At 43.8% G+C, this 23,053-nt stretch overlaps 1 protein-coding gene across 1 annotated transcript; it reads left to right on the plus strand.

Moving 5' to 3' along the window:
• The first annotated feature begins 3,055 nt into the window (after nucleotides 1-3,055).
• Nucleotides 3,056-10,458, plus strand: cntn1b (contactin 1b). The gene is made up of 23 exons (XM_041964102.1): nucleotides 3,056-3,173; nucleotides 3,282-3,317; nucleotides 3,503-3,629; nucleotides 3,719-3,900; nucleotides 4,358-4,453; nucleotides 4,542-4,754; nucleotides 4,878-4,974; nucleotides 5,112-5,296; nucleotides 5,388-5,512; nucleotides 5,642-5,759; nucleotides 5,930-6,080; nucleotides 6,173-6,300; nucleotides 6,761-6,933; nucleotides 7,085-7,208; nucleotides 7,429-7,596; nucleotides 7,809-7,958; nucleotides 8,072-8,142; nucleotides 8,231-8,483; nucleotides 8,597-8,718; nucleotides 9,552-9,741; nucleotides 9,864-9,985; nucleotides 10,099-10,255; nucleotides 10,340-10,458. Exons 1-23 carry the CDS (start codon nucleotides 3,119-3,121, stop codon nucleotides 10,420-10,422), a joined length of 3,126 nt encoding a protein of 1,041 aa, XP_041820036.1. The 5' UTR covers nucleotides 3,056-3,118; the 3' UTR covers nucleotides 10,423-10,458.
• The last annotated feature ends 12,595 nt before the right edge of the window (nucleotides 10,459-23,053 follow it).

The raw sequence follows: 23,053 nt of genomic DNA on the forward strand, positions 1-23,053 counted from the left end.
ATATAAATAACAGGTATTAAAGTAATCCAGTATGTTTTTTAAAAGGATTCCTCGTTGTGTGCATAGTTTTTTAAAAAACGCCAACTTCTCTCATCTTCCGTGAAGGCTTTATTTCCCCTGTCTGGGATGGGCAGCAGCAGCGTGCTCGCATCCCTCCCATCCTCCTCCTCTCACGGACCAATCGCAGCCTCATCCTCTCAGCCACCCGGCGGTGTCACTCTGCCGCTCTCCTCCAATAGAAAAGTTGAGCTGAGCGGGACGCTCCGGCGGGTGGGCCGTGGGATGATGCGGTTCGGGTCCAGGTGTGCCGTACTGAGGGTGCGCTGAAATTTCCCCTTTTCTGCCTCAAAGGTAAGAACGGCACCACACGGGAGGGTGTGCATGACTTCGCTGGCTCTTGTGCGTGGACTTAGTGAGCGTGAGCCTGGATGTGTTCGGCGCTGTAATGCAGATATGGACCGGCACAGGATACCGCAATGCAGAGCAGAGCATTACCGGCCGGTGCCGCTCAGTCGTCATTGGGGCCAAGTGATGTAAGGGGGCTGCGCAGTTGCTTTTAGAGGCTGATGTTTTTTTTTTTGTTTTTTTTTTTTGAATGACTGCGACAAAGTGTGCACTGTTTGGAAGCAGGTTTGAGCTTGTCACTCTGCACTTTTAGTCATGGCGCGCACATGCTGAGATATTAAAGTGTTTCTGTGGGTGCAGGGAGGAGGCGCAGGGTGAGAAGTGTCAGATGCTGCCTGCGTCAAGGGCGCAGGAGCTGCTGGATGCACCGCGGCATCTATTGTAAAGGTCTGGCTGTCCTTCATGAGCAAGAGGGCAACTCTGGACTGTGCTGCCATAAGATCTGTTGAGTCTAAATGGTTCCATGTATCATTAAGCCTAAAATATGTTTGGTTTGAGCTGAAGTTAAATATTATTAATCCTGTATTTGTGAGATCCACATATCTCTGCTGAATAACTTCCCCCCTGCCCCCTGGACTCTTCCGGGAAAATGCAAAATGTATGAACTCCGCCACCCCACCCCAATTTGGATGTCAAAAATATTTTGCAAACCATCATGGCTGCAGTTTGTTGAGGGGAGTTAGATTGTTTGTCCCTTTGCATCCTCAACATGAGGCCTAATTCTATTTCATGTCTGTTTTTTTTTTGTTTGAATATATGACATAATTCTAGCTCATGTGGTCCAGAGCAGAAAGCCAGGACCAGCACCCTCGCTCACAGAAACAAATCAGATAAAACCAAATCAAAACTCGAGCCCAAAACAGCGTCATTCACCCTCTTGCTGAATTCAGGCACCACTTTGATGTGATTTCTCCGCAGCCGTAAAACCACAGCAGACATTGTCATCAGGCTGCCGCTAAGACACTGAGCTTAATACATGTGCTGACCTAAATTTCGCTTGCCTGTCCAAAGAGGATCTGTGATGGGATTATTCCGAGAGGAAACACATGAAAACCCACTCGGACGAATTGATTAGAATTAGTGGTGGAACAGATTGCTGCAGCTGTAACCTATAAAGCCAAAGCTGTATGTAAAAGTGTCCGGGATGCTTGAGGCCTAAAGTTGATTGATTTTCGGAGTATGTCACTTTTTGCCGCTCTTGCTCCCTCTCAGTTCGAAGGCACACAGCCGTGCCAATGCAGGAGAGATGCAGCCAGCCGCGAGTGTGCTGTGCTGATATTTGTGTTGAGTCATCAAGGGTGCACATGAGGAGTCAGTGCTGCAGTCTCTGCATGTGGATGTGCTGTATGCTGGTGTATGCCTCCGCTCTCCCTCTCTCTCTCTCTGTTTCTGTGTGCTTGAGACGAACGTGGCTGCCGGGGCACATGGGAGGTGGCTGTCTGGCTGTTTTCTCCTCCGAGATTGTGCCTTTTCTCTCCCGTCGCGTCTTGGATGCTTGGATGTCGTCAACATTTTTAAGCTGTTTCCCTGATTTCCTCTTTGTTTGCTGATAACGCCCCCTTGGCCCATGGCATTATAGGAAGATTATGATCAGATGCAGCCTGAGCTTTAAGCTGAGTGTGTGGTGCAAAAGGTCCGTGATGCATTTGGGGGTCAGCAGAAGCATGAAGAGCTGCTGCATCCTCATCAGTAAACATACACCCCAAGGAAACTCAGCTATATGCAGTCTACAGTAAGCGGTGTGCTAAGTGGAAGGCTATGATTAGTGAGTGTTACCTCATTGGAATGACCACATCTAAGATGTTTTTGTTATATTAATCTACGATCAATTGTGAACAGGCTAAAGTTGGCCTCATGATTTTAGCTTTTATTCTGTTGTACTGCAGATGTTTAAGTTGCTTTGGAGTGAAATCACACTCTTGGCTCAGGTTGGCAAAACTATGGCCTGCAAGCACTCCCCCAGTTGACTATCAATAAGTAGCTGCATTCACAATATGTAAATATCTGAAATCTATCTGAAATTATGCGATTTACACGAGTTGGGCACTGATGATCCGTCCCGATACAGATTCTGATACCTCAGCTCAGGATATTTGCAGAAACCTGATCAGATACCAGTGCTCTTTTCTTCCTAAATTTAAAATCTCTTAACCCCACTATCGGACTCATTGGGATCATTTTAACGTAAAGTCATGTCTTTTGGACCAGTTTGTCATTGCCGACACCCAGTCCATCTCCAGGCTTTCCTTGTCCAAACGCTGCAGTTGCTCTCAGCTGCTCCATCCTGCAGAAGTCATGTGTAAGCATGTGTGCCGGCACAGCGGGGGCTGTCTGGGTACTGCGGTGCCACCTTGTGTTTTGTGTGCAGGCCTGCGTGTTTCTGCAGGTGTCTGTCCTTGTGGACAAGCTTTGTATGACTGTTTCTGCTGAGTCACTTGCATCCTGAATCATTTATCTGCGCAGCCAGTTCTGCTCTCACTCTGTTCATCAGTCTGCTGTTGTATCTCAAGGCTCACAAGTGTTTAATAAGACGCTGTTGCTGCAGCGATGATGTATTATAAAAATAACTGTGATTCTGTCTCTGACAGCCTTAAATCTTTTGTCTCTTATTCAGCCCTCTCCAGTTCATGTCCTGTCCATCCACTTCTTATTTGTGTCCCTCTGCACATCCGCCCAGCTCATGTTGCTGCAGTAAGTCGGTTTGCTGACTGTCATGGCTTCCGCTGCTTTACTGCTTCTGGCTCTCTCCTCCTCCGTCTCCCTCACAGGTAAGAGGCACAGCGATGCCTGAAAATTTACACCCCTACTGTCATGACAGGATTATCAGCACTACCTACACACCATTAGCTGACACCACCGTGTTTTTTGCTTTGCAGTTGCCGTCCTGTTTGGTGAGCCCAGAATTTATGGAGGTGAGTTCAGTTTCTTGAGTGCAGCACTAAAAAACAGGCCATGCTGCACATTTGTCACGATGTTTCAGGCACTTCTGGTGGAGTTGAGCCGGGGAGGAAGGGGCCATGTTCGAATGTTGTGTTTGCAAACAGTAGTTGACCATTCCTGCGTAGCATACCTTTAATGGTTGTGTACAATTCACCAGAGGATGCTACTGGATACGGCCCCATCTTTGAGGAGGAGCCTGTGGATGTGGTCTACACGGAGGACTCTCCCGATGGGAGAATCTCCATGAACTGCAGGACACGAGCGAACCCACCAGCTACATACAGGTTGCACACACAAGAAGATTTTCCTTTAAAGCAATACTACACTGTGTATATATCCATCTTATATGAAATTGTACCTGTATAACTTCCAGGTGGCGCCGTGATAACTGGGAAATCAAGCTGATGGAGCAACCAGATGAGCACTACAGCCTTGTGGGGGGGAACCTCGTGATCACCAACCCTAAACAGAAGAAACACGCTGGGACATACGTCTGCGTGGCCAGGAACATCTACGGCACCGTCATCAGCAAGGAGGCCAGGGTCAAGTTCGGATGTGAGCATGTGACCCTGCTGGGGCAGCCGATGCTAGCCGGCGGGGCAGTAGTACTCACGTCTGGTGCTGCGCTCCAGCCTCCTCTCACTCCCTTGGATTTGATGCCTTGTCTTGGTGTCAGACGTCTCCTGGGCTACTCCAGATACTAGATGCTGACTCAGAATTTGTAAAGATTTTGATATGTTGGATCTGTGTCCTTTAATTCTCCCCAAAAGTAGCCAGAAAAAATGAAAGTCAGTCACTTAATTGTCCCTTTAGAAGTCAAAATTGTTTGCATTAATTAGCTGGATTTGGATATGGGGGTATTGAACTACATATACTGCAGATCTACCTGTTGTTTCCATGTTAAAAAAATATCTAAAGCACCTATTTATTGTCTCAACTGATTGCACATTTTTTATGCTTTTCATTTATAATTCCTGTTCATTTTCTTTTTTTCTCCTCGTGTGCGGCGTAGTTGTGGAGGAGTTTCCCCAGGAGGAGAGAGACCCAGTGTATGTCAAAGAAGGACAGGGAGCAGTTCTGCTGTGTGCCCCTCCAAAAGCCTGGCCACGTACGTACAGGTCCTCTTGTCTGCGTGAGAAAAGTCAATCTTGTGAAGATAACAGCTGGTCCACGTGCTTCTGTCTTTTCCCACACAGTGGAGGTGACCTACCGCTGGATCTACAACGAGTTCCCAGTTTTCCTGCACACGGATCGCCGCCGGTTTGTCTCCCAGAGGACGGGGAACCTGTACATCTCCAAAGTGGAAGCTCAGGATGCAGGGAACTACTCCTGCTTTGTTTCCAGCCCCATCACTGGGAAGAGTGTCTTCTCCAAGTTCATCCCCCTCATCCCCTTACCCCCTGATGAGGGTGAGTAGAGAATAGCTGTGCCGCAGCTTAACAGAATTTAGAAAGAAAACTATTACAGAAAGGAAAACTCTTGTTTCTGATCTGCAATATTTGGATATAATCTACTGTTTTTTTTGGCTTCAGGTGAGAGAAAGTACCCAGCAGACATCAGGGTGAAATTCCCAGACACTACTGCCCTGCTGGCTTCTAATATTACACTGGAGTGCTTTGCTCTGGGAAAGTAAGTTTTTAAATAATACATGAAGGGCTCATGAGATGCATGCTTTCACCTATGCAGCGGTTTATTTAAAGATCATTATTGTGTGCACATTTGTTACCTTTATTTTAAGTTTGTGTGTTTTTTTGTGTCTTTTTCAGCCCCATCCCTCATATTGTTTGGAGGAAGGTGGACGCCACAGACCTCCCACCAAATCATGAGATCAGCGAATCAGGAGCTGTGCTCCATCTGTACAATGTGCAGTACGAGGACGTGGGATCGTACGAGTGTGAGGCCATCAACACGAAGGGAAAGGACTGGCACAAGGCCTGGCTGTATGTGGAATGTAAGGGATTTCATTGCAGTGTACTTTTACCAACAAAGCAGTACTTCTGTGGTGCATTTATTTGAATATCGTGCCCGTTTCGTTTCTGCAGCTGCTCCGGAGTGGGCGGAGACCATCAATAATACTCAGATCGACATTGGCTCGGAGCACACCATGCGCTGTGTTGCGTCCGGGAAGCCCTTCCCTTTCATCCGATGGTACAAAGATGGATATATGGTAAAAAGTCATTCATGCTGTCACCTGCTATTAAAGACATTGGGGAGTACACGGCATCAACTTGCTGTGCACTGAAATTATATTCAAGTTTATATTCAGGTTGTGTGTGTGTGTGTGTGTATTTTCCAGTATGGGAAGGGGGAGTTGAAGTTTTCCAGTCTCACTTTTGATGACTCAGGAATGTACCAGTGTGTCGCTGAGAACTATTGGGGCATCAAATACGCCAACGCAGAGCTGCGAGTCATTGGTGAGTCAGTTGTATTTTAAAGAGTACAAAGCACTGAAGGTGACAGAAAACTAGCTGTCAAAACAAATGACTTCTTGGTGCATGATAATATCAGTTTTGTCTTGCTCGACGATATCATGAAACCATTGACACCAATGACAATTAATTCACACCTTATTATCTCCCTTCAGCTTGTGCTCCTACATTCGAGTTCAATCCTGTGAAGAAGCAGCTTCTTGGAGCTAAAGATGGCCGCGTGGTCATCGAGTGTAAACCCCGAGCTGCTCCTAGGCCGAGGTACACCTGGACAAAGGGCAAAGAGCTCCTCTTCAACAATTCACGGTCAGTCCAACTTCACATAACATAATGTAATAAACAATTATTTCCCATCCGCTGTCAAGCAGCTTAGCTTAACAAACAGTGTCAATTCTCAGCATTTCCATCCTGTTTGATGGGAGTCTGGAGATCCTCAATGCCACCAGGAGTGATGAGGGCCTCTACACCTGCTTTGCTGAGAATGACAGAGGAAAGTCCAACAGCTCTGGCTACCTCACCATCACAGGTCAGGGATCATGTGCATATGTATGCACTCATGTTGGGAGTAATGTGCTACAAGTTAATGCAGCATGCTTTGCTTTGCCTCAAATGATCACACAAAGTCACTACTGGACCAAAGCTCAGTTAAGCACACCCAGCATCATGTGGGTCTTCTCCCAAATCCTGCTGTCTAACCAGGACAGTCCACATGCAGTTTTCAGGTGGGAACGCTGGTCGTTGCTGCTCTCTGGTGGTCTGGAGTATTAATAGCTGTCCCACACTGTGCCACATATAATATAGCTGTGTCTGAGAGCATTAAAAAGAGAACTGAAGCAGATATTTAAAGGTAACACCAAACTTACTTCCCCTAGTAACTAATTACTTTTATGTGCAGTAATTGGTACTCAGATACACATATTTACACTGCCGTGTTCTTCCATCAGTATAATGGTTCCAACTTTATTTTTAATGTGTCTTTTTCCCAGAGGCTACCAGCATCATAGAGGCACCTGAAGACACTGATGTAAAGGTTGGCGATGAGGTGATTCTGCGCTGCGCTGCTTCATACGACCCCATGCTGGACATCGCATTCATCTGGGCCATAGACTTCAGGGTCATTGACTTTGACGCTGAGTGGCAACACTACGAACGCGTTATGGTAGGGTGATGATCTGCGCCTTTTTTAACATCGTACAGGCGTCTCTGCAGGTGTCGTCAGATAATGAGGAATGCCCTGCTCTCACTCTTTTTCTCTTCCTTGTTACTCCACTTCCTCTTTCATCTCCTTGCCTTTGCTTCCCGTTATTCAGAGTGATGATGGCCACGGTGACCTGAGAATAAAGAATGCCCAGATTTGGCACGAAGGTCGCTACACGTGCACGACTCAGACAGTGGTGGACAGCGACTCAGCATACGCTGATCTCAAGGTTGTAGGTCAGTCCCAGCGTGCTTTGCTTCAAATGATCATAAATGCTGAGATTATTTTTGATTTCCGATCACATTTTAGTAGTTTGGTTGATATTCTTACAGAAGAATTAGAATAGTGGACCATCAACATTACAAGTGCCGCCCCGCTCCTTAATATATGCACAACTTCCTACCCATTTGTCTGCATATTAACTTTCTTTTCATGCGTCTTTCCTCTCTGATCCAGGTGTTCCCGGGCCTCCTGGCGTGATTCGGGTGGAGGAAATCGGGGACACATGGGTGAAGCTGTTGTGGACTAAAGGAGCCGATCACAACAGCCCCATTCTCTCCTACACCATTCAGACCAGGCACTACTGGGCTCTGAACGAAGACGACTGGAGGGACGCCAGCACTTGTGAGTACTGCTCACTGCCAATAGGGGGCCAAGTTGCTCTGCAGACTGGATTTAGCTGGAGCATCATGGCCTCGTGTGATCAGTCCTGTTAACAACCTGCAAGTCCATTTTGCTTGCAGGTTAAATAGGACTGCCTAATCATACTGCACAGAGAGCAAATGCAACATTTTTTAGCACAATGCTATTTGACATGACATTTGTGTCTCCTTCAGCTCCGGCGTTTCTTGAAGGCAGTGTGGAGAGGGCAGATGTGACAGACCTGTACCCATGGATGGAGTACCAGTTCAGGATCATCGCCACCAATGAGCATGGCTCTGGAGAGGCCAGCATCCCCTCCCTCAAGATCAAAACCTGGGATGCTTGTAAGTAGAGAACACTAATGTTTGACCTTTTAGTCAGCAAGTCAGGGCAGGAGTCTCAAGAAACGAGTCTACAGTGTGGGACAAAAACCTCTAATGACCTGTTTTCTTCTCAGCTCCAGTGGTCGCTCCCACTGATGTGGCAGGTTATGGAGGCAGAAATGGAGAAATCGTCATCACATGGGAGGTAAGTAAGCCCTCACTTTATGTGACACCAAAAATACTTTCAAGCAAAATCTACAAGCTGTCTTCTCTTTCCACTCCTGACCCTTTAGCCTGTGCAGCCGTGGTATTTCTATGGCAAAAAGTTTGGCTACATCGTGGCGTTCAAGCCTCATGATGCTTACGACTGGTGGTATGAGACCATTTCAGACCCAGAGACAAGGCGATATGTTCACAGAGATACCTACTTCATTCCCACTGAAGAGGATTTCCAGGTCAGAGAGTTTCAGGTGAAGATCAAGTCATTTAATGTGAAGGGGGACGGACCGTACAGCCTCACCAAGGTCATCTACTATCCAAGAGATGGTGAGATTTTGGTTTTTCGTTGGGTTTCAGTTTTGGATTCTCCAATTCCCTTTGAAACATAAAGTGTGAGACACTTTTTTGTCTTTTCCTATCCATTTTGTCTGGCTTTCCAGTACCTACAGAGTCTCCGACAGACGTCTACGCCAGGCCGGTGTCCTCCACCGAAGCTCTGGTCTGGTGGTTGCCAGTGGTCGACACTGGTACAGGCCTGCAGCAGTACATCGAGGGATACCAGGTACAGAGCTTTTCTGGACAAGCTCCTTAAGGTTTACGCAAAGACAAACTAGCTTAAGTCTATCCAGGGGTTTGCTACATTTTGAAGAGTTTATTCACTCAGAACTAAATGCTTGTGTGGCTTCTCAAAACTTCTGAAAAGTGTTAAATGAATGAGTTCTGTATAAGGCATAGAGCTAGTTAGCTCACTGTCAGTTTGCTCATGAACACTGCTGATGCTAGGGACAAACAAAGTATCACCTGTGAAAGATCAACATTATTGAAGTATGTAAGTTCAACACAGTAATGGCGTAGTAAACATAAACATAGAGTCTGCAAGAGTAAGAGGAAAAAGAGTAAAATACATAAGTTAGCAGTAAATTAACAGTTCGCACTAGGTTATTTTTGCAGCATGTTAGCCTCAAACGGCTGGTGTAGATACTTTGTTTATGAGTCAACTGATAGCAGACAAATTAAATTAACAACAACAACAATCACAAAGGAGTACTTACTGATAATGGTCCAACAAGAGCATTTGAGGAGTAGTTAAATGATGCCTGTGAAATATTTGTCACAGATCTGACAAAAGGCTATTCCAGTTAGCTAGCTAAAGTGTGGCGGCTGCCATTAGCAACAGAATGTTGAACTAAAACCAGCTACTGGAGACACAACAGACAATATAATGTTGCTGTGAAGGGCCAATGACTTCAGATTTTTCTCAAGAAGTATCATAACCAGTTTTAATTTTTACATTTCTTGTAAGTGACATTGTAACTCGCCACCTATCGTTCTCAATGCCAGCGTTGGTTGGCTAACAGTGTAGTGATTTCAAAAACCACGTTTCTTTCTAACCAGATCAAGTACTGGAGAAAGTACGATGATCCGGAGCCGGGAGCGAACCGTATATTTGTTTCGGCCGCAGTCAATCAGACCAGGTTGGAGAACATGCTGCCAGACTCTCACTACCTCATTGAGGTCCGTGCCTTCAATGGAGCCGGCCTTGGACCACCTGGTGAACACTGTGAGATGTTCACAAAGAGAGCACGTAAGAGCAGTTAGTCAGTCTATGGGAAAAAAGCACCTTCAATAAGGGTTATCTTACTCTCATATTGTAATGATATGCAGATGTAAATGCGATCTTGATAGATGGTTTTGTTTTGTTTACAGCACCACCAGAACCTCCCAGGATGTGGCGCTATATTACCTGGACAGGAAAGTGGTTGTATGTGTGGTGGGATCATATCCCATATGACTGGTTTGGCAATATTTCCTTCCCACTGTACTACAAGGTGGGTGTGAAGCTTTGCAAACCTTGCCACCATCTATTTAGCCTGAAAAATGTATGTTTCCATGTAATCTGAGACGGAAATGTTGCAAATCTCTGTTGCTTTTTGTTTTCCAGGTCATGTTCAGAAAGACAGGCTACATCTACGGGAAAGTCTACATCACTGGCTGGCACTTCATGGACTTCCCCATGCCTCAGGTGGGAGACTATGAGCTGATGGTACGTGGACGTTACGAAGGTGGAGATGGCCCAATCAGGAAGATTAGTATTAAGGGTAAGACTGAAACAATGTGATGACAGATTAAAAATGTTTTTGTCCTCTTGGTCCATTTGTCTCATGCTGTTTCTGTTTCCTCAGGTAAAGCATCTACGATCACGCCCACTCTCAGCCTGGTGTCTTTGGTGCTGCTGGCGCTGTGCATTATGGGATTGCAAATTTAAACCTGCCGCAAGTGATGTGTATATAATAGACTCTGGGAAGTAAATATGTGGGCCGAGTAAGAGATCCAGTCTCCTCCAAGCACTCCTCACACTGATAGTCATTGGTTAAGATCCTACATCATGCATTTGCCTTGCATCTGTTCTCTTCTAACACCACACAGGGAGTTGCTAGTTGTTGCCATGTCTGTTTGTCCAAAGAGAAGATCCTAAATGCACTTTTTATCCAAGTTGCCCCAACGTCAAAGCCAAAAGTCATTCACTTTTAATGTTCTAATCACTGTTTCCTGTGTGGACAAACAGTACCAAGGTAGAATTCAACTCATAGAATGGGAGAATAATATTTATAACAAGCATATTATTTACATTATATACATTTCTCAGATGGTCATGCAATAAATATTATGTAAAGAACTGTACATTAATCACTGTATTTGGATGAGTGACTGGATTTTCTGAATCTATCATGTCACTTTTCAATTTTCCTTCTCAGAGCACAACACTGCATATCACACATATTAAACAAGCTTAGTCTCCACAATGATAAGGCTCTAGATTCTAGAAGGTGTTTTCACTTTGGTAAACTTTTTTAGATTCATTACTCTGAACTTTCAATGGTGCTGTGTGACAAGTACAGAGGAGGCTTGCTTGATGCTGATTTAGATTTTCATCCTAACCAGAATCACCTGCGTAGACAATTAAAGTACAAATTCTAGCTGCAGTGATGAAGGTCATATTACTTTGATTTCAACTTCCTTTGAGACCAGAGATGATTTTTGCAAGTGAAAATGTGTTATTGGAATGAACCATCAGGGTGGTGCTGGACGGAAACTGTATAGCACATATATAAATGCTAATTTCCTTTTTGTCAGGCTGCAAAACCATTAAACAGAGTACAACAGTCTATATTGTCTCCTTGGTTGAATTTACTCTATTTTAAAGCCAATACCATGGGTTCCTTTCAAGAGAGAGTCTCTGTTCTCAATTTTTCATTGTTCCCTTCTTGAATTTTTGAGTTGTGCCAAAGCCTGCAAATTGAAATGTGGTGTGTGTTTTCCACCAGTAGATGGCAGTATAACCACGTGTCATTTACCAACGCTTCAGGCATCATTCAGCCCAATCAAACAGCGTTTTTTATTCCCCTAATGTGAAATGTATGTAAATCTACAGTTTCCTTACAATAACGTAAGTTTGCAGCGCTGCGAAAAATGTCATGATTAGGAAGTTTTTCTTTTCTCTATGTGTATTCTTTGTTTCACAGCAATATTATTCACAGGTTTATTCACAATAAGTACTGATGTAATGTTGGTTTCTCGAAAGGTTGCTTATGTCTTGTACGCTGTGAACAGCCTATTCATGTTTTTTGTGACGTGGCTCAGAAAAAAGGGATTTTTATTTATGTGCTTTTGTTTGTGCTTTAAAGGTAGCTTGCTTGCATACTGTACAGTAGTCTCTGTGTGGGTGGCTTTTATCTCTCCTATTTCCACCTCCATTACCAGCATTTCTCCCATTTTACCTCCTTCCCCTCAAACAAATTACCTAGACACAGAAAATCCCATGCGAGGCTGAAATCAATGCTGCCATCATTTACAAACAATCACATCAGATGCACAAAGGTGAGTGGCATAGCAGGGGAGCGAGTCTTCCTCCAGAGGATGATATTGAAGAGCCTGCTGTTGTGGTACATGGTTTCTTCTGTTTTTATTTACATGTTCTGGTTTGGCTCCTCTGTAGACAATGAACAAGAGAAGTATTAGTTTGTGTCTTTAGTGTGTCTCTTTGGCTTTTTTTTTTTTGTGTGTGTGTGTGTATAGGATGAAATCTCATGTTTTTCATCGTGCTTTCATCTAGTTTATGGTGAATGGGAACTTCTGATCAGGCATTTGCCAAGCCAAATCTACACAATGTGATCCTAACTGTGTAAGTTGCCACTGAACCCCAGGTTAACAGCGGAAGTGGTTGGCAAAGTTGGATATAAACACAGTCAGGTGCACGGAGGACTGCGTGCATGCAAAACATTCTGCTAGTACGCCACTTTGTCAGTGTGGGGGTTTATTGGTGGTTCCTCTCACTGATATTGTGCTAAGATATGTGCGGGAGGCACTGCACTCCCTTTGGTCATTGCAGGAAATAAGAAAAGTAATTTGGTCAACTCGCCTGATCAAGGATGCATATGCAAGCGGAACTGTGGCACCGGCCGTGCCGTCAAAATAAGATGCATCGGCATAGCAAACGGTGCTTTCAGGGAATTCACCTGAGCGACTGATTTCATGAATGTTACCCATACAGCACGCTACACGGACATGCAAGTGCTGCATCTTTGGTGGGTGGTATCCACACCTTAGTGCATGCATTAAAATCTCCTTGTGTTTATCTCTGTTTGTGTGTGTGTCTGGACTGGGTGGTTCCTCCTACCATGATTCACCTACACCTGACCCTCGTGCCAATCATCCAACAAAGCTGCAGCCAATCCTCTAATCACCAGCCACTGGATAAATACCTGGTTCTCCTCACCCGTGTTTAGTCAGATTGTTATATTCACAAGCCCGGTAACACGGCCATTAAGCTGTTCTCGTGCCTTGTTCTTTGTTCAGGGTCTTGCCTTGTTTTTTCTGAACTGCCCTCTCCTGCCTCAGGATCGCCTACCTTGTACATCAACTTGCCAAGTCTGCCCAGCTCCAGTCCACCACCTGTATTCTTACTGACTCACCTCACCTGCCTGCCTACTCCTTCTGGATCTGAACAGATTGTCTCCAAGTGATCAGTTATCCTTTTTGTGACAATAAATCCCTTTCTTAATCAAATCCATCTGACTCTGTGTCCTGCATTTGGAGCCCAGCCATTTACTCAGACCTTAACGTGATAGTTAACATTCCTCACCAGTGGAAGAGGCCCAGTCTCTCCTGATAGTGACCGTTCATTAGCTTGCCAACCCCTGGCAACAACCAAAAAGTCCATAATTCATAGTCGGCCCATTCCACAGAATCTGATTATTCTCCAATCCTCCTCTTTAATCTGGTAACCCACCATCAAACTAGGATCTGAGGCAGGTCATTCCCAACAGCTGACAGCAGTGTGGTAGCAGCACTACAGGAGGTAACTCCAGAGTCGTTGGAGAAATAGTCAGTTAGATGCAAGAGGCATCATTGGGACTTAATTTTGTTGCCCAACTGTTGTAATGAGTCTTAAACAAACTGAAAAATTAAGTCAAGACGGAAGTGCCAAAAACTGCAGTTCCACAAAAGGCCACTTGAGGCTCCGAAAGCAAGTCAATCCCATAGACCCCCATATTAAAATGCCCAACTTTACAGCAGAAATAAACATGTTTGCAACCTAAGCAAGCTGATCTCCCTGTTCATGACAACTGCACAGGAGTTACTTTTTACATAACTCCCTCGTTTAAATCATGTTTAGGCTTGAGGTTATGCAGAATTATGCGCTGCTTTTGAGTGACATTTTGCTGTTTGGCTTCAGCAACCAGGCTTCAGCCAGCCCACCTCAGCTCCAACCGCACTCCACCTCTTTGCCCATTTTTAGATGAGCTGGGAGTTTGGTGGAGTCAGGCGCTGCCAAGACGGCAACGGCTGGAACCACTATCACTGAGCTTCGCAATGGCTCTTCAGAAACCTACGGGTGATGTGACAGCAGTCTGCGGTCTCAAACTGAGTATTTATGTTTACTTCCTGTGATCCCGAAGAGGAGTTTTTTGTTGCGATAAAGACTCTTTCATTGGTAGCTGAACTGTTGATTTTGTATGAGCACTGACTGCCTCCCTGGCGGTGGTCTGAGAGCATTTTCTATTTAGGTATGTAGTTATTATGGATTTTCCACGTATTTTAGGAGTCTGTTCACACTGAAATAAGCTAATAAAAATAACATCAATTTCATAAGAAAGCGATCGACCACAGTAAAAAGCTGCTGAATGCGAAACAAATTGCTATGTTTTTATTTATTGTTGTTGCCCAGTAAACTCACTCTGTTACTGTCATCAGGTGTACTAATCCCTGGTGTCAGATACACTATCTGAACTCCCAGAATGCAATGGAACGCAGCTGATTATTTACGAATTAGATATTCCCTTTGCTGCTTTCCATTTGATCAGAAGACGCTCTCCGGCTGTCAGGATGGACCTGTGATGGTGGGAGCACATAAATAGATTTAATAATAGAGCCGGAGCCCTTAGTACTCAAAGCAGGTTCAGCCTGTGTGATCTCCTACCTCTCACATGCACTCATTGCATTTTTATCCAATCCTCTCAACCCTTTTAGCCCCATTGCCATTCTCTGAATTATCCCCATCCTGATCCATATACCAGTGTCTGTGTTTTTACACAGCAGCACACTATAAATTTCAATAGAGAACACATTTTCCATAATTTAGCAGCAGTGTTGAAGCAGGAAGGGGAATGCTATGAATACTATAAGCAACAGTGGTAATGGGGAAGCTCAAAACAAGGTCTGTAAAGCCAGCACAGAGCCAAACCAGGACATATGCAAAGCAGCCTGCATTAGCCTTCTCACTGGCCCATAAATCACATAGATTTGGCAGGGCCGCCTGGCCTGCTACCTAGTTACCCCAGACTAGGGAAGCCACTCCTGCTGGTCCCACAGAGCGGAGTAGCCTATTGTGCATCATCGGATGGCTCCCGGGGTTTCAGAAAGAGCCACACTAAATCTCCCAGACCAATTTGGCGTGGCAGAGCTGGCCGGTTTTAGCAGCGCAGCTAACCTGGTTAGCAGCCTGTAAGACCATGGTTGGACGCCCCTCCTGCTGTTCGATTGGCTGAAATGGGTTGCCGTGTCAGATCACGAAGTAATTGCTTCTTCTATGGGTAGTTTATGACCCTATTTACCCTGTGAGGAATCGGCCCTTCACATATCCCTCTTTCTGATGGTGGCACGTTGTCAGGTTGATGTGGGTGCCCTCTCAATATTGGTGATCAAAACGAATGTACACCTTGAGGCTGAAGGAAACAATTTGGGGTGTACTGTGTGGCATTCAGGGGGATTGATTGCTTACTGTGTATTGTATACTCTCTCAGAAAAGGCTTGTCCTGTCCATTGGCTAACTGGGGAATTTTTATTGTGGAAATATTCCCTAGATACCCAGTGCCCGACAGTGCTGTCTAAATTCAGAAATAACAACAGACAGGTTGTACTATTGTGTGACTTGGTTTTGTGTGGCTCATCAGCCTCCTGCCAGATTTGTGCTCACTCTGCACCAGGACCCCCTAGTCCGCTTTGGCAATCAAACAAAACCCTCTGTCTTCCTCTCTGTCTTGTGCTGGCAGACCTGATGCTTGGTATCGCTGATGCCAGAAAAACACTTTCCAATCCTCTTTGAGTCCAATTAAAGATTAACAGCAGAACATCCACAGAGCCAGGAACCTTTATTGCTGTAAATACCTTTTCAGCTTTTGTTTAGGAGACGTTCATTCAGTGCGGACGCTGAAATTGGGAAATGAGGAGTCCACACAAAACAAGCAGCGTGAACAGCTGTCATTGTTTGACATCTGTAGCAGTGCTGGGAAACAGAACGGACAGGGACGTGTTCAACTGCTGGGATAAATTTATTCCAAGATCTGGATCAAATACTTGACTGATGCACAAGGTAAAACAAGGACAATGAAGTAAAATAGAAAATGATTTCTCGCCACACTGGCTCTAGGGCAGGCATGTCAAACTGATTCCATAAAGGGCCGTGTGGCTGCAGGTTTTTGTTCCAACCGAGGAGGAGCACACCAGGCTGGAATCAATTAATCAGCAGATCTCAGTCTTCAGCTGATAACTAAGTGATTCCTTGATGTTGATTGGTTGGCTTGGTGTGTTCCTCCTTGGTTGGAACTAAAACCTGCAGCCACACAGCCCTTTATGGAATCAGTTTGACATGCCTGCTCTAGGGCTTGTAATGTCAGTCAGCTGGTCGTCCACCACTCTGGTCCAGAATGAAATATCTCACTACTACCACTAATTACTGGATGGATCGCCATAACTTTTTATAGAGCCATTCATGGTCCCCTGAGGAGGATTCCCAATGACTTTGTCCCCACTTTGGACAGCCCATCTCAAGAGCCACCTGAGGTCCAAAATTTTAAATTCATCTAATGCACGAAGCAATACCCGCTGTCCAGCCTTACTTTGTGTTTACTGCTACTTAACAGATGTTAGCATGCTGAAGGTGGTGAACACTGTAAACGTTATACCTGCTAAAAATACATCTCAACATGTTAGCTTCGTCATTGTGAGCATGTTACCACGCTGGAGCTAGCATTAAGCTCAAAGCACCGCTGTGTTTAAGTGCAGTCTCACTGAGCCGCTGGCCTGGCTGCAGCTGCTTGTTTCTTTGCCATTAGTGGAAACCTACAGAGCTTGCATGACAGATCATCACTCTTCCAACCCTGATCTGATTGCAGTACAAGGTTGTGTTCGCTTCTAATTACTGAGAATATTTCTGTATGCATAATTCATTGAAGTGAAAATTTAATTTCTGGTGCAGACTAAAGGGAAGGACTTTGTTTGAAGTGCTTCACTTTCAACGGAAAGTATGCACAGAAACAAATATCGAGTTTCTGAATTATATGAACAAGTGAAACAAAACAAAAGAGTGAAATGAGAAAATCCTTGAAGATTTTAATGATTCGACCGTGGCCTTGTTCTTGAAACTCTTTAATGAATAATATTTATATTTCTGGATAGAGATTATTAAGAATTTAAGATTAAAACCTGAAATGTTAAATGGCTAAGATGAAAGTTTGTTTTTTTTACAGACATATTAATATGTGCTAAAAGTCTTCCATTGTCTCTGCTGTAGACAGGAGAGATGGGCTTTAGCCATTAGTGTTTTGCACTCTCAGCTGTCACACAGGAGGTCGTGCAGTGACAGATGGATGTCAGCCTTATAAAAGAGGAATGTGATACCTGTGCTGTCAGGAAGGAAAAGCTGAAGGGATGGAAGCAGAGCGAGGCAGGAAACAAGATGGCAGGGAAGAAAAATACAGAAGATGGTGAGAAATAGGGGGAGAGAGGGAGAGAAGACTTTGAAAGACACCACGAAATGATGCGGCATCACTCTGTGCCCGTGAGGCAAAAATCACCTCCATCCCTCCTCACACTCTCAGAATAATGGCAGGATTTATCACACATTCCCTATTCACTGAGACGATTTCTCCAACAGGCAGGAGATGACATGAAAGTAGAGCTCAAGTTAAAGTTTAGAAACGGCTCTCTCGCATGAAAGAAGCGTTGCCGTGCTACACCCAACAAAAATATCCCTCTCATATTCCCCTTGTTATGCTGAAAGACGTCTGTCTGGGGGCCTTGATGAAAATGTCAACTTCAAAAGTATTTTTTCACACTAAAACACCGTCTTCATCTGAGTCTGAAGTGGGAGCAGATGCACAGCTGGGATGGGCCCTCTGCGCTGTCTGTCTATGTCTGCATGTTGAGTTTGTGCATCTGTGTGTGAGCGGGTGTTGCAAGGCCCTTTGTCTCAGTTTTAGAGGTAATTCTTTGGGGGAATTTGCCTTTTTTTTCGCCCCCTCACAACAAGTAACACGAAATGCTTTTCGCATTTCAGGCTGGTGTCAGCAAGGCTTGCAGATTGCATCAGGTGTGGCAGACACAAACAGGCTCAGGTTGAAGCGCAGATGCAGCTCTATCGTCAAAACAGCAGTTACATAGAGAGTCATTAGTGGCGTGGCATTGCTCAGTAAGGTGACAGATCCAGTCTGTTGTGAGTCTTCTTGTGTTTCACGCATCTTCACGCAGCACACACTGTCGCCATAGCGAGAAATTTTATCCTCTGCCAGTCATAAAATTTTATTTCTGCAGAAAAAAACAACCCAGCAGTAAATATGTCACCCCTTGTAAATGATTACTTCCCTGTGTGGGCCAAATAGTAACAAACATCCCACTGTAAACTTTAACAATGGCTCCCCTTCTTTGTCTGAGTATGTGACACTGATAGCAAACAGCTGTAATGTCCTGCTTGGGCTGATGAATGTCATTTGCTTGGACATGGTGTTACAACCCCAGTTCCAAACATAATTGAGATGCTGTCTAAAACATAAATAAAACAGAATGTGATAATTAGCTAATCCTTCCTGATACGTGTGCAACTGAAAACAGCACAAAGACAATATAATTCATGTTTGACCTCATCAGCTTCATTGTTTTTTTTTAAATATCTGCTTATTCTGAATTTGATGTAGCGACACGTTTCAAACAAGTTGGGACAGGAGCAACGAAAGACTGGGAAAGTTGTGGAACGCTCCAAAAACACCTGTTTGGATCATTCCACAGGTAAACAGGTTGATTGGTAACAGGTGATAAGATCATGATTGGGTATGAAAGGAGCATCCTGGAAAGGCTCAGTCGTTCACAAGCGAGGATGGAGCGAGGTTCACCACTTTGTGAAAACACGATTGTATAAAAGGTGGTTACTACAAGGGCTGTGGCCAAGTGGCATACTTATGAAAACACTGGAAGAGCATCATTCTACTCAAATTCTTCAAAAGTGGATACACAGCGTTTGTGCGTAATGGATACACAAATGTGTGATATGCAGATGCGTGTGAAGGAGGGGCAATGGGCTGACTTCCGGTAGCAACAGTGTGAACAAACACTGGCGGTGTGCATGACACCCTGTACATGTGTCAGGTCTTACTACCATCATGCTGATATTGTGTAGTCCGACATCTACAGCTAACATCAGCATGTGGATGTGGAGAGGGTGTAATGTTTACCATGTTCATCATCTCAGTTTACCATGCTAACATTTGCTAATTAGCACTAAACACAAAGTAAAGCTCAGGCTGATGGGAACATCATTAGTTTTCCAGATGTCTGGACATGAACCAAAGTGCTGGACAAATTAAAATGACATAATACAATATCTCCACAGGCTGTGGATCATTTTTTGGTTCTAATGGCTTTGACATTGTAATCAGCAGAGTGCCTCTTTGAGTTACCCTAGTCCACACTACGCACACACAACCTCAATAAAGCTATGCTGAACACCTTTGATGTAAGAAACAAACATTTTTGCATGAGGTACCTACACACATATGAGTAAATTCAAGGAGTGCAAGTGCCTTGTGTTGTGAAGAGCTAATGTGTTATCACCTTAATTGAGACAGATGCATTTTTAATGACCAGTCCTTGCTCAAAGCAAGAGAGGCATCAAATTATGCAAAGTAAGTGAAAAATGCTAATGGATATGGCTCTGGGTTCCTGCTGAAAGACGAACTTTGCAGTTTTTTTAATGTCCTTTCCCCTTGGTGAAATGTTTTAACCCGCCTTTCTTTGATTCCTGAAAAGCTGAAAGGGTTCATCTGCAATTTAGAGGATGCTGGTGTAGTTTAGCATTACACCCCCCCAAAAAACCCCTTCGAAATGGGGTTTTTTATTTTTTCATTCTTTGGGAAAAAAATCTGTGTCTGCTTGTTTTTCACACTGAAGCATTTAGTAAATACAGACTGTTCATGGCTTTGCGATCCACGATAACAATCACCAAACAAAACATCTGTTTTCCTCCACAGTTCAACAGTGTTTATCTCCAGCTCTCAGCTCTGACTGCACTCCTGAGGTGGCATTTTAGCTCTGTTAACACCCTGGAAGAATCACGCAGATATCAAAGCGGAGACATTTCAGCGTTACGGGGATCAAATACACACAAAAATGCAATGCATAAGTATGCAAACACAAGGACACACGTTTGTTTGCACGTACTGTATGTGGAAGCAGAAAAATATGCATGTACACAGGCGGGCACATGAATACACACACACACACATACACACAAACATACTGATTTCCTGTGCTGCCATCTGTTAGCTGTAGAAGCCTCAGGGGAGTTACAGTATGCTGCAGACTGTGCCACAGTTGGGTGCTAAAATGAACAGCACAGCAGACTAACCTCCAAGGGAAGACTGCTACTTTCACTCCTGTCATGCAATAATGTCACTTATTTAATGACACCCCAGCAAAATGGTTGGCTAAACATCTGTGCTCCGACTCTGCTTGTCTTTGTGAGAGATGGGCTGCATAAGCTGAAGAATGTTGTGTCAAGACCTACAGAGGAGAAGCCAGCGAGGGAGCCTCCAATGACAAGATGTTATTTCTACACCCACAAACACATCTGGAGCAAAAACAATGATTACATTTTGGTGGTTGAACAGATTCTTACATAAAACAATATTTTTTTTTATCACTAACATTATTTTTAAAAAATGAGATAAATATAAAGTTTACTTTTCCACTGAATAAAAATGTCTTTCAATCACTTTCAACTCTTGAAACATTGTCTAATGAAATAGCTTGATGAGCTTCTTATGCTTTTTTTTCTACATTGTTGAAATACCAAACAGCTTAAACAGTAACAGATAATGTTTCTAGCATTTGTCCCACGAGTAGTTGGAGAAAAACCACCATATCCCACAAAAGCCCCCAACTAAGATCCCTTAAAGCTGCATTAATTTTTTCTTTTGGCCACTTGGGGGCAACGCAAGTGGCTGTAAGCACAACACTCACACAATATCACCTTACAAAGTTGTCGCGACAAACTCGCTTGCTAACAGTTGCCTAGATACACATACACACACAAGATTATTAGCATTATTTGAGGCTGTGTTTCTGGCCACCTGACAAAAACAAGCCTAATGTTACAGCAAGTCTCCTTTTAGCTCGGTTTGGTCTCCACCAGCAGCGGAGGGAATTATCTGGCTTTTGAGCTGCTACATCTTTCGCAGTTCATATGCACAGGTAGTAGTCAATTTTGTCAGTGTGCTGCTTGCTGCCGGGCAAGCAGGTTTATCTGAGCTGTGGCTGCTGTGGCTGGAAACGAGGTCGATGAGGCTGGTAAGAATGAACAAAAAACAGCAAAGTTCTGGGCAGTGCAACCAAAACAGTGAACTAAAACAGGCTAAAACAAGAGTCGAGTGATAATTCGCTGTAGGTTCATCACTACAAGCAACATTTTTACATGATACATAATAATTACATCTACTGTTGATGTAGAAACATTCATAACACTGTTGCAGCGTTATGAATATGCAAAGGTGCAGGAGATGGAAAACACCTGTGACTTTTTCCAGCGCTGCATGACTACAGAGGACGATGGAGGAGAATGATGCAGGGAGGAAAAGGTTTGACAGGTTCGTCGTGCATGCACCCAACATGACATCACCACCACATCGTACAGAGCACCTCTCAAACAATAGGACCATGTTCTGTCAATTCCCAATAGAAATGATTCCACAGCTGTGCATTAGTCATTGACGGATGACACAGTGAAGCCCCTCTTTCAATTGTTCCCGAACATTACCCAAATTAACTGAGTCTCTAAGCTCGCTCCCTGCTGATGTCACCAGAGATCCTCTGTGTGAGCAGATTAGCTGCTAATATCCTCTGTTTGAAGGAGTAAGCCTATAAATAACCCTTTTCTTTGAGAAGTGATATACAGTTCTACTTTTGGATCGTTCTGTTTGGATAAATTACTGTATGAAGCTCGAGGTTGTCAAAGAGGGGTTTCTTTAGTTTTTACATCTGGAATTTAGCTGCCACCCCAATCCAGACTGAAGAAGTGTGTGAGTGGAGGGATTTAATGTCGTGCTGAAGGACACTTCACAAGGACACATTATTTTTAAGCACTATTTTCCAAGTACCCTGGAAAAACAGATCTGAAGGGGTAGAGTCCTGCAACATCTTGGACAGATAATATTCACTAAAGCTGCTTTAATTCATATTTTCATAGTAACGATGGATTAAATGATGACGTGTTTATGAAAGAGGTTGCTCAGAGTCACAAACCCACTAAGTATTGATGTGTCAGCCCCAAATGAGAGATGATTCCTTTTTTCTGTATTTCTTTCTTTCTATATTTTTGTTTTGCAAATGAATATGAGACCAATTAACAGGATGATTCAACAGCATATTAAATGTTAAATATGAACTTCACATTTTGGTGATAAGATAAAAGAAGTTTCATCAAACTTTAGCGTGTAACATACAAAAGAAACAAAACAAAGTTCACTATAAATAATATGTTCAATACACATTGGTAATAGTGTGAGATGTTTTTACATTATTCAAGGTTTTTATTCAAAAATGGAGTCTATAATTATGGTATTTTGGAAATTATAAAGTTTAGTATAATTACATTGAGTAATTTAATTGATATATGTGCACACATACCAATCACAGGTCAAAATATCATTAAATCTGACTGAACGATGAATGCTTTTATATTATAAAAGGATGAAAAGAAGCATTATCGGAATCTGCATCATCCTGTCAGCGTTTCCGACACAGCATTTCAGCGTCTTTCAGCTCATTGTTTTGGTTTTAAGATCCACAACTGTTTGGGATTCACTCTCACAGCTATCTTGATCACCGTGTCCAGACGCAACAGGAAGCTTTAAAAAGCCGCTGTGCACTTCCTGCTCAGCACCAAACCACATTCATACAGCATGAGTTCACAACTAGCCGGTGGCCTAGGTAGGAGCTAAACAGCCAAATATTTCCCTCAGGAGTTGGTGGAGACCAAAACAGATCTAAAAGCAGAGTGAATATCTTGCATCCATCAGGTGATCAGAGATTTGATGCTAATGTTGCTCCTTATTTGCAAGATGTTCACT

This window comes from Chelmon rostratus, chromosome 22 (genome assembly GCF_017976325.1).
Source record: "Chelmon rostratus isolate fCheRos1 chromosome 22, fCheRos1.pri, whole genome shotgun sequence".
Lineage (NCBI taxonomy): Eukaryota > Metazoa > Chordata > Actinopteri > Chaetodontiformes > Chaetodontidae > Chelmon > Chelmon rostratus.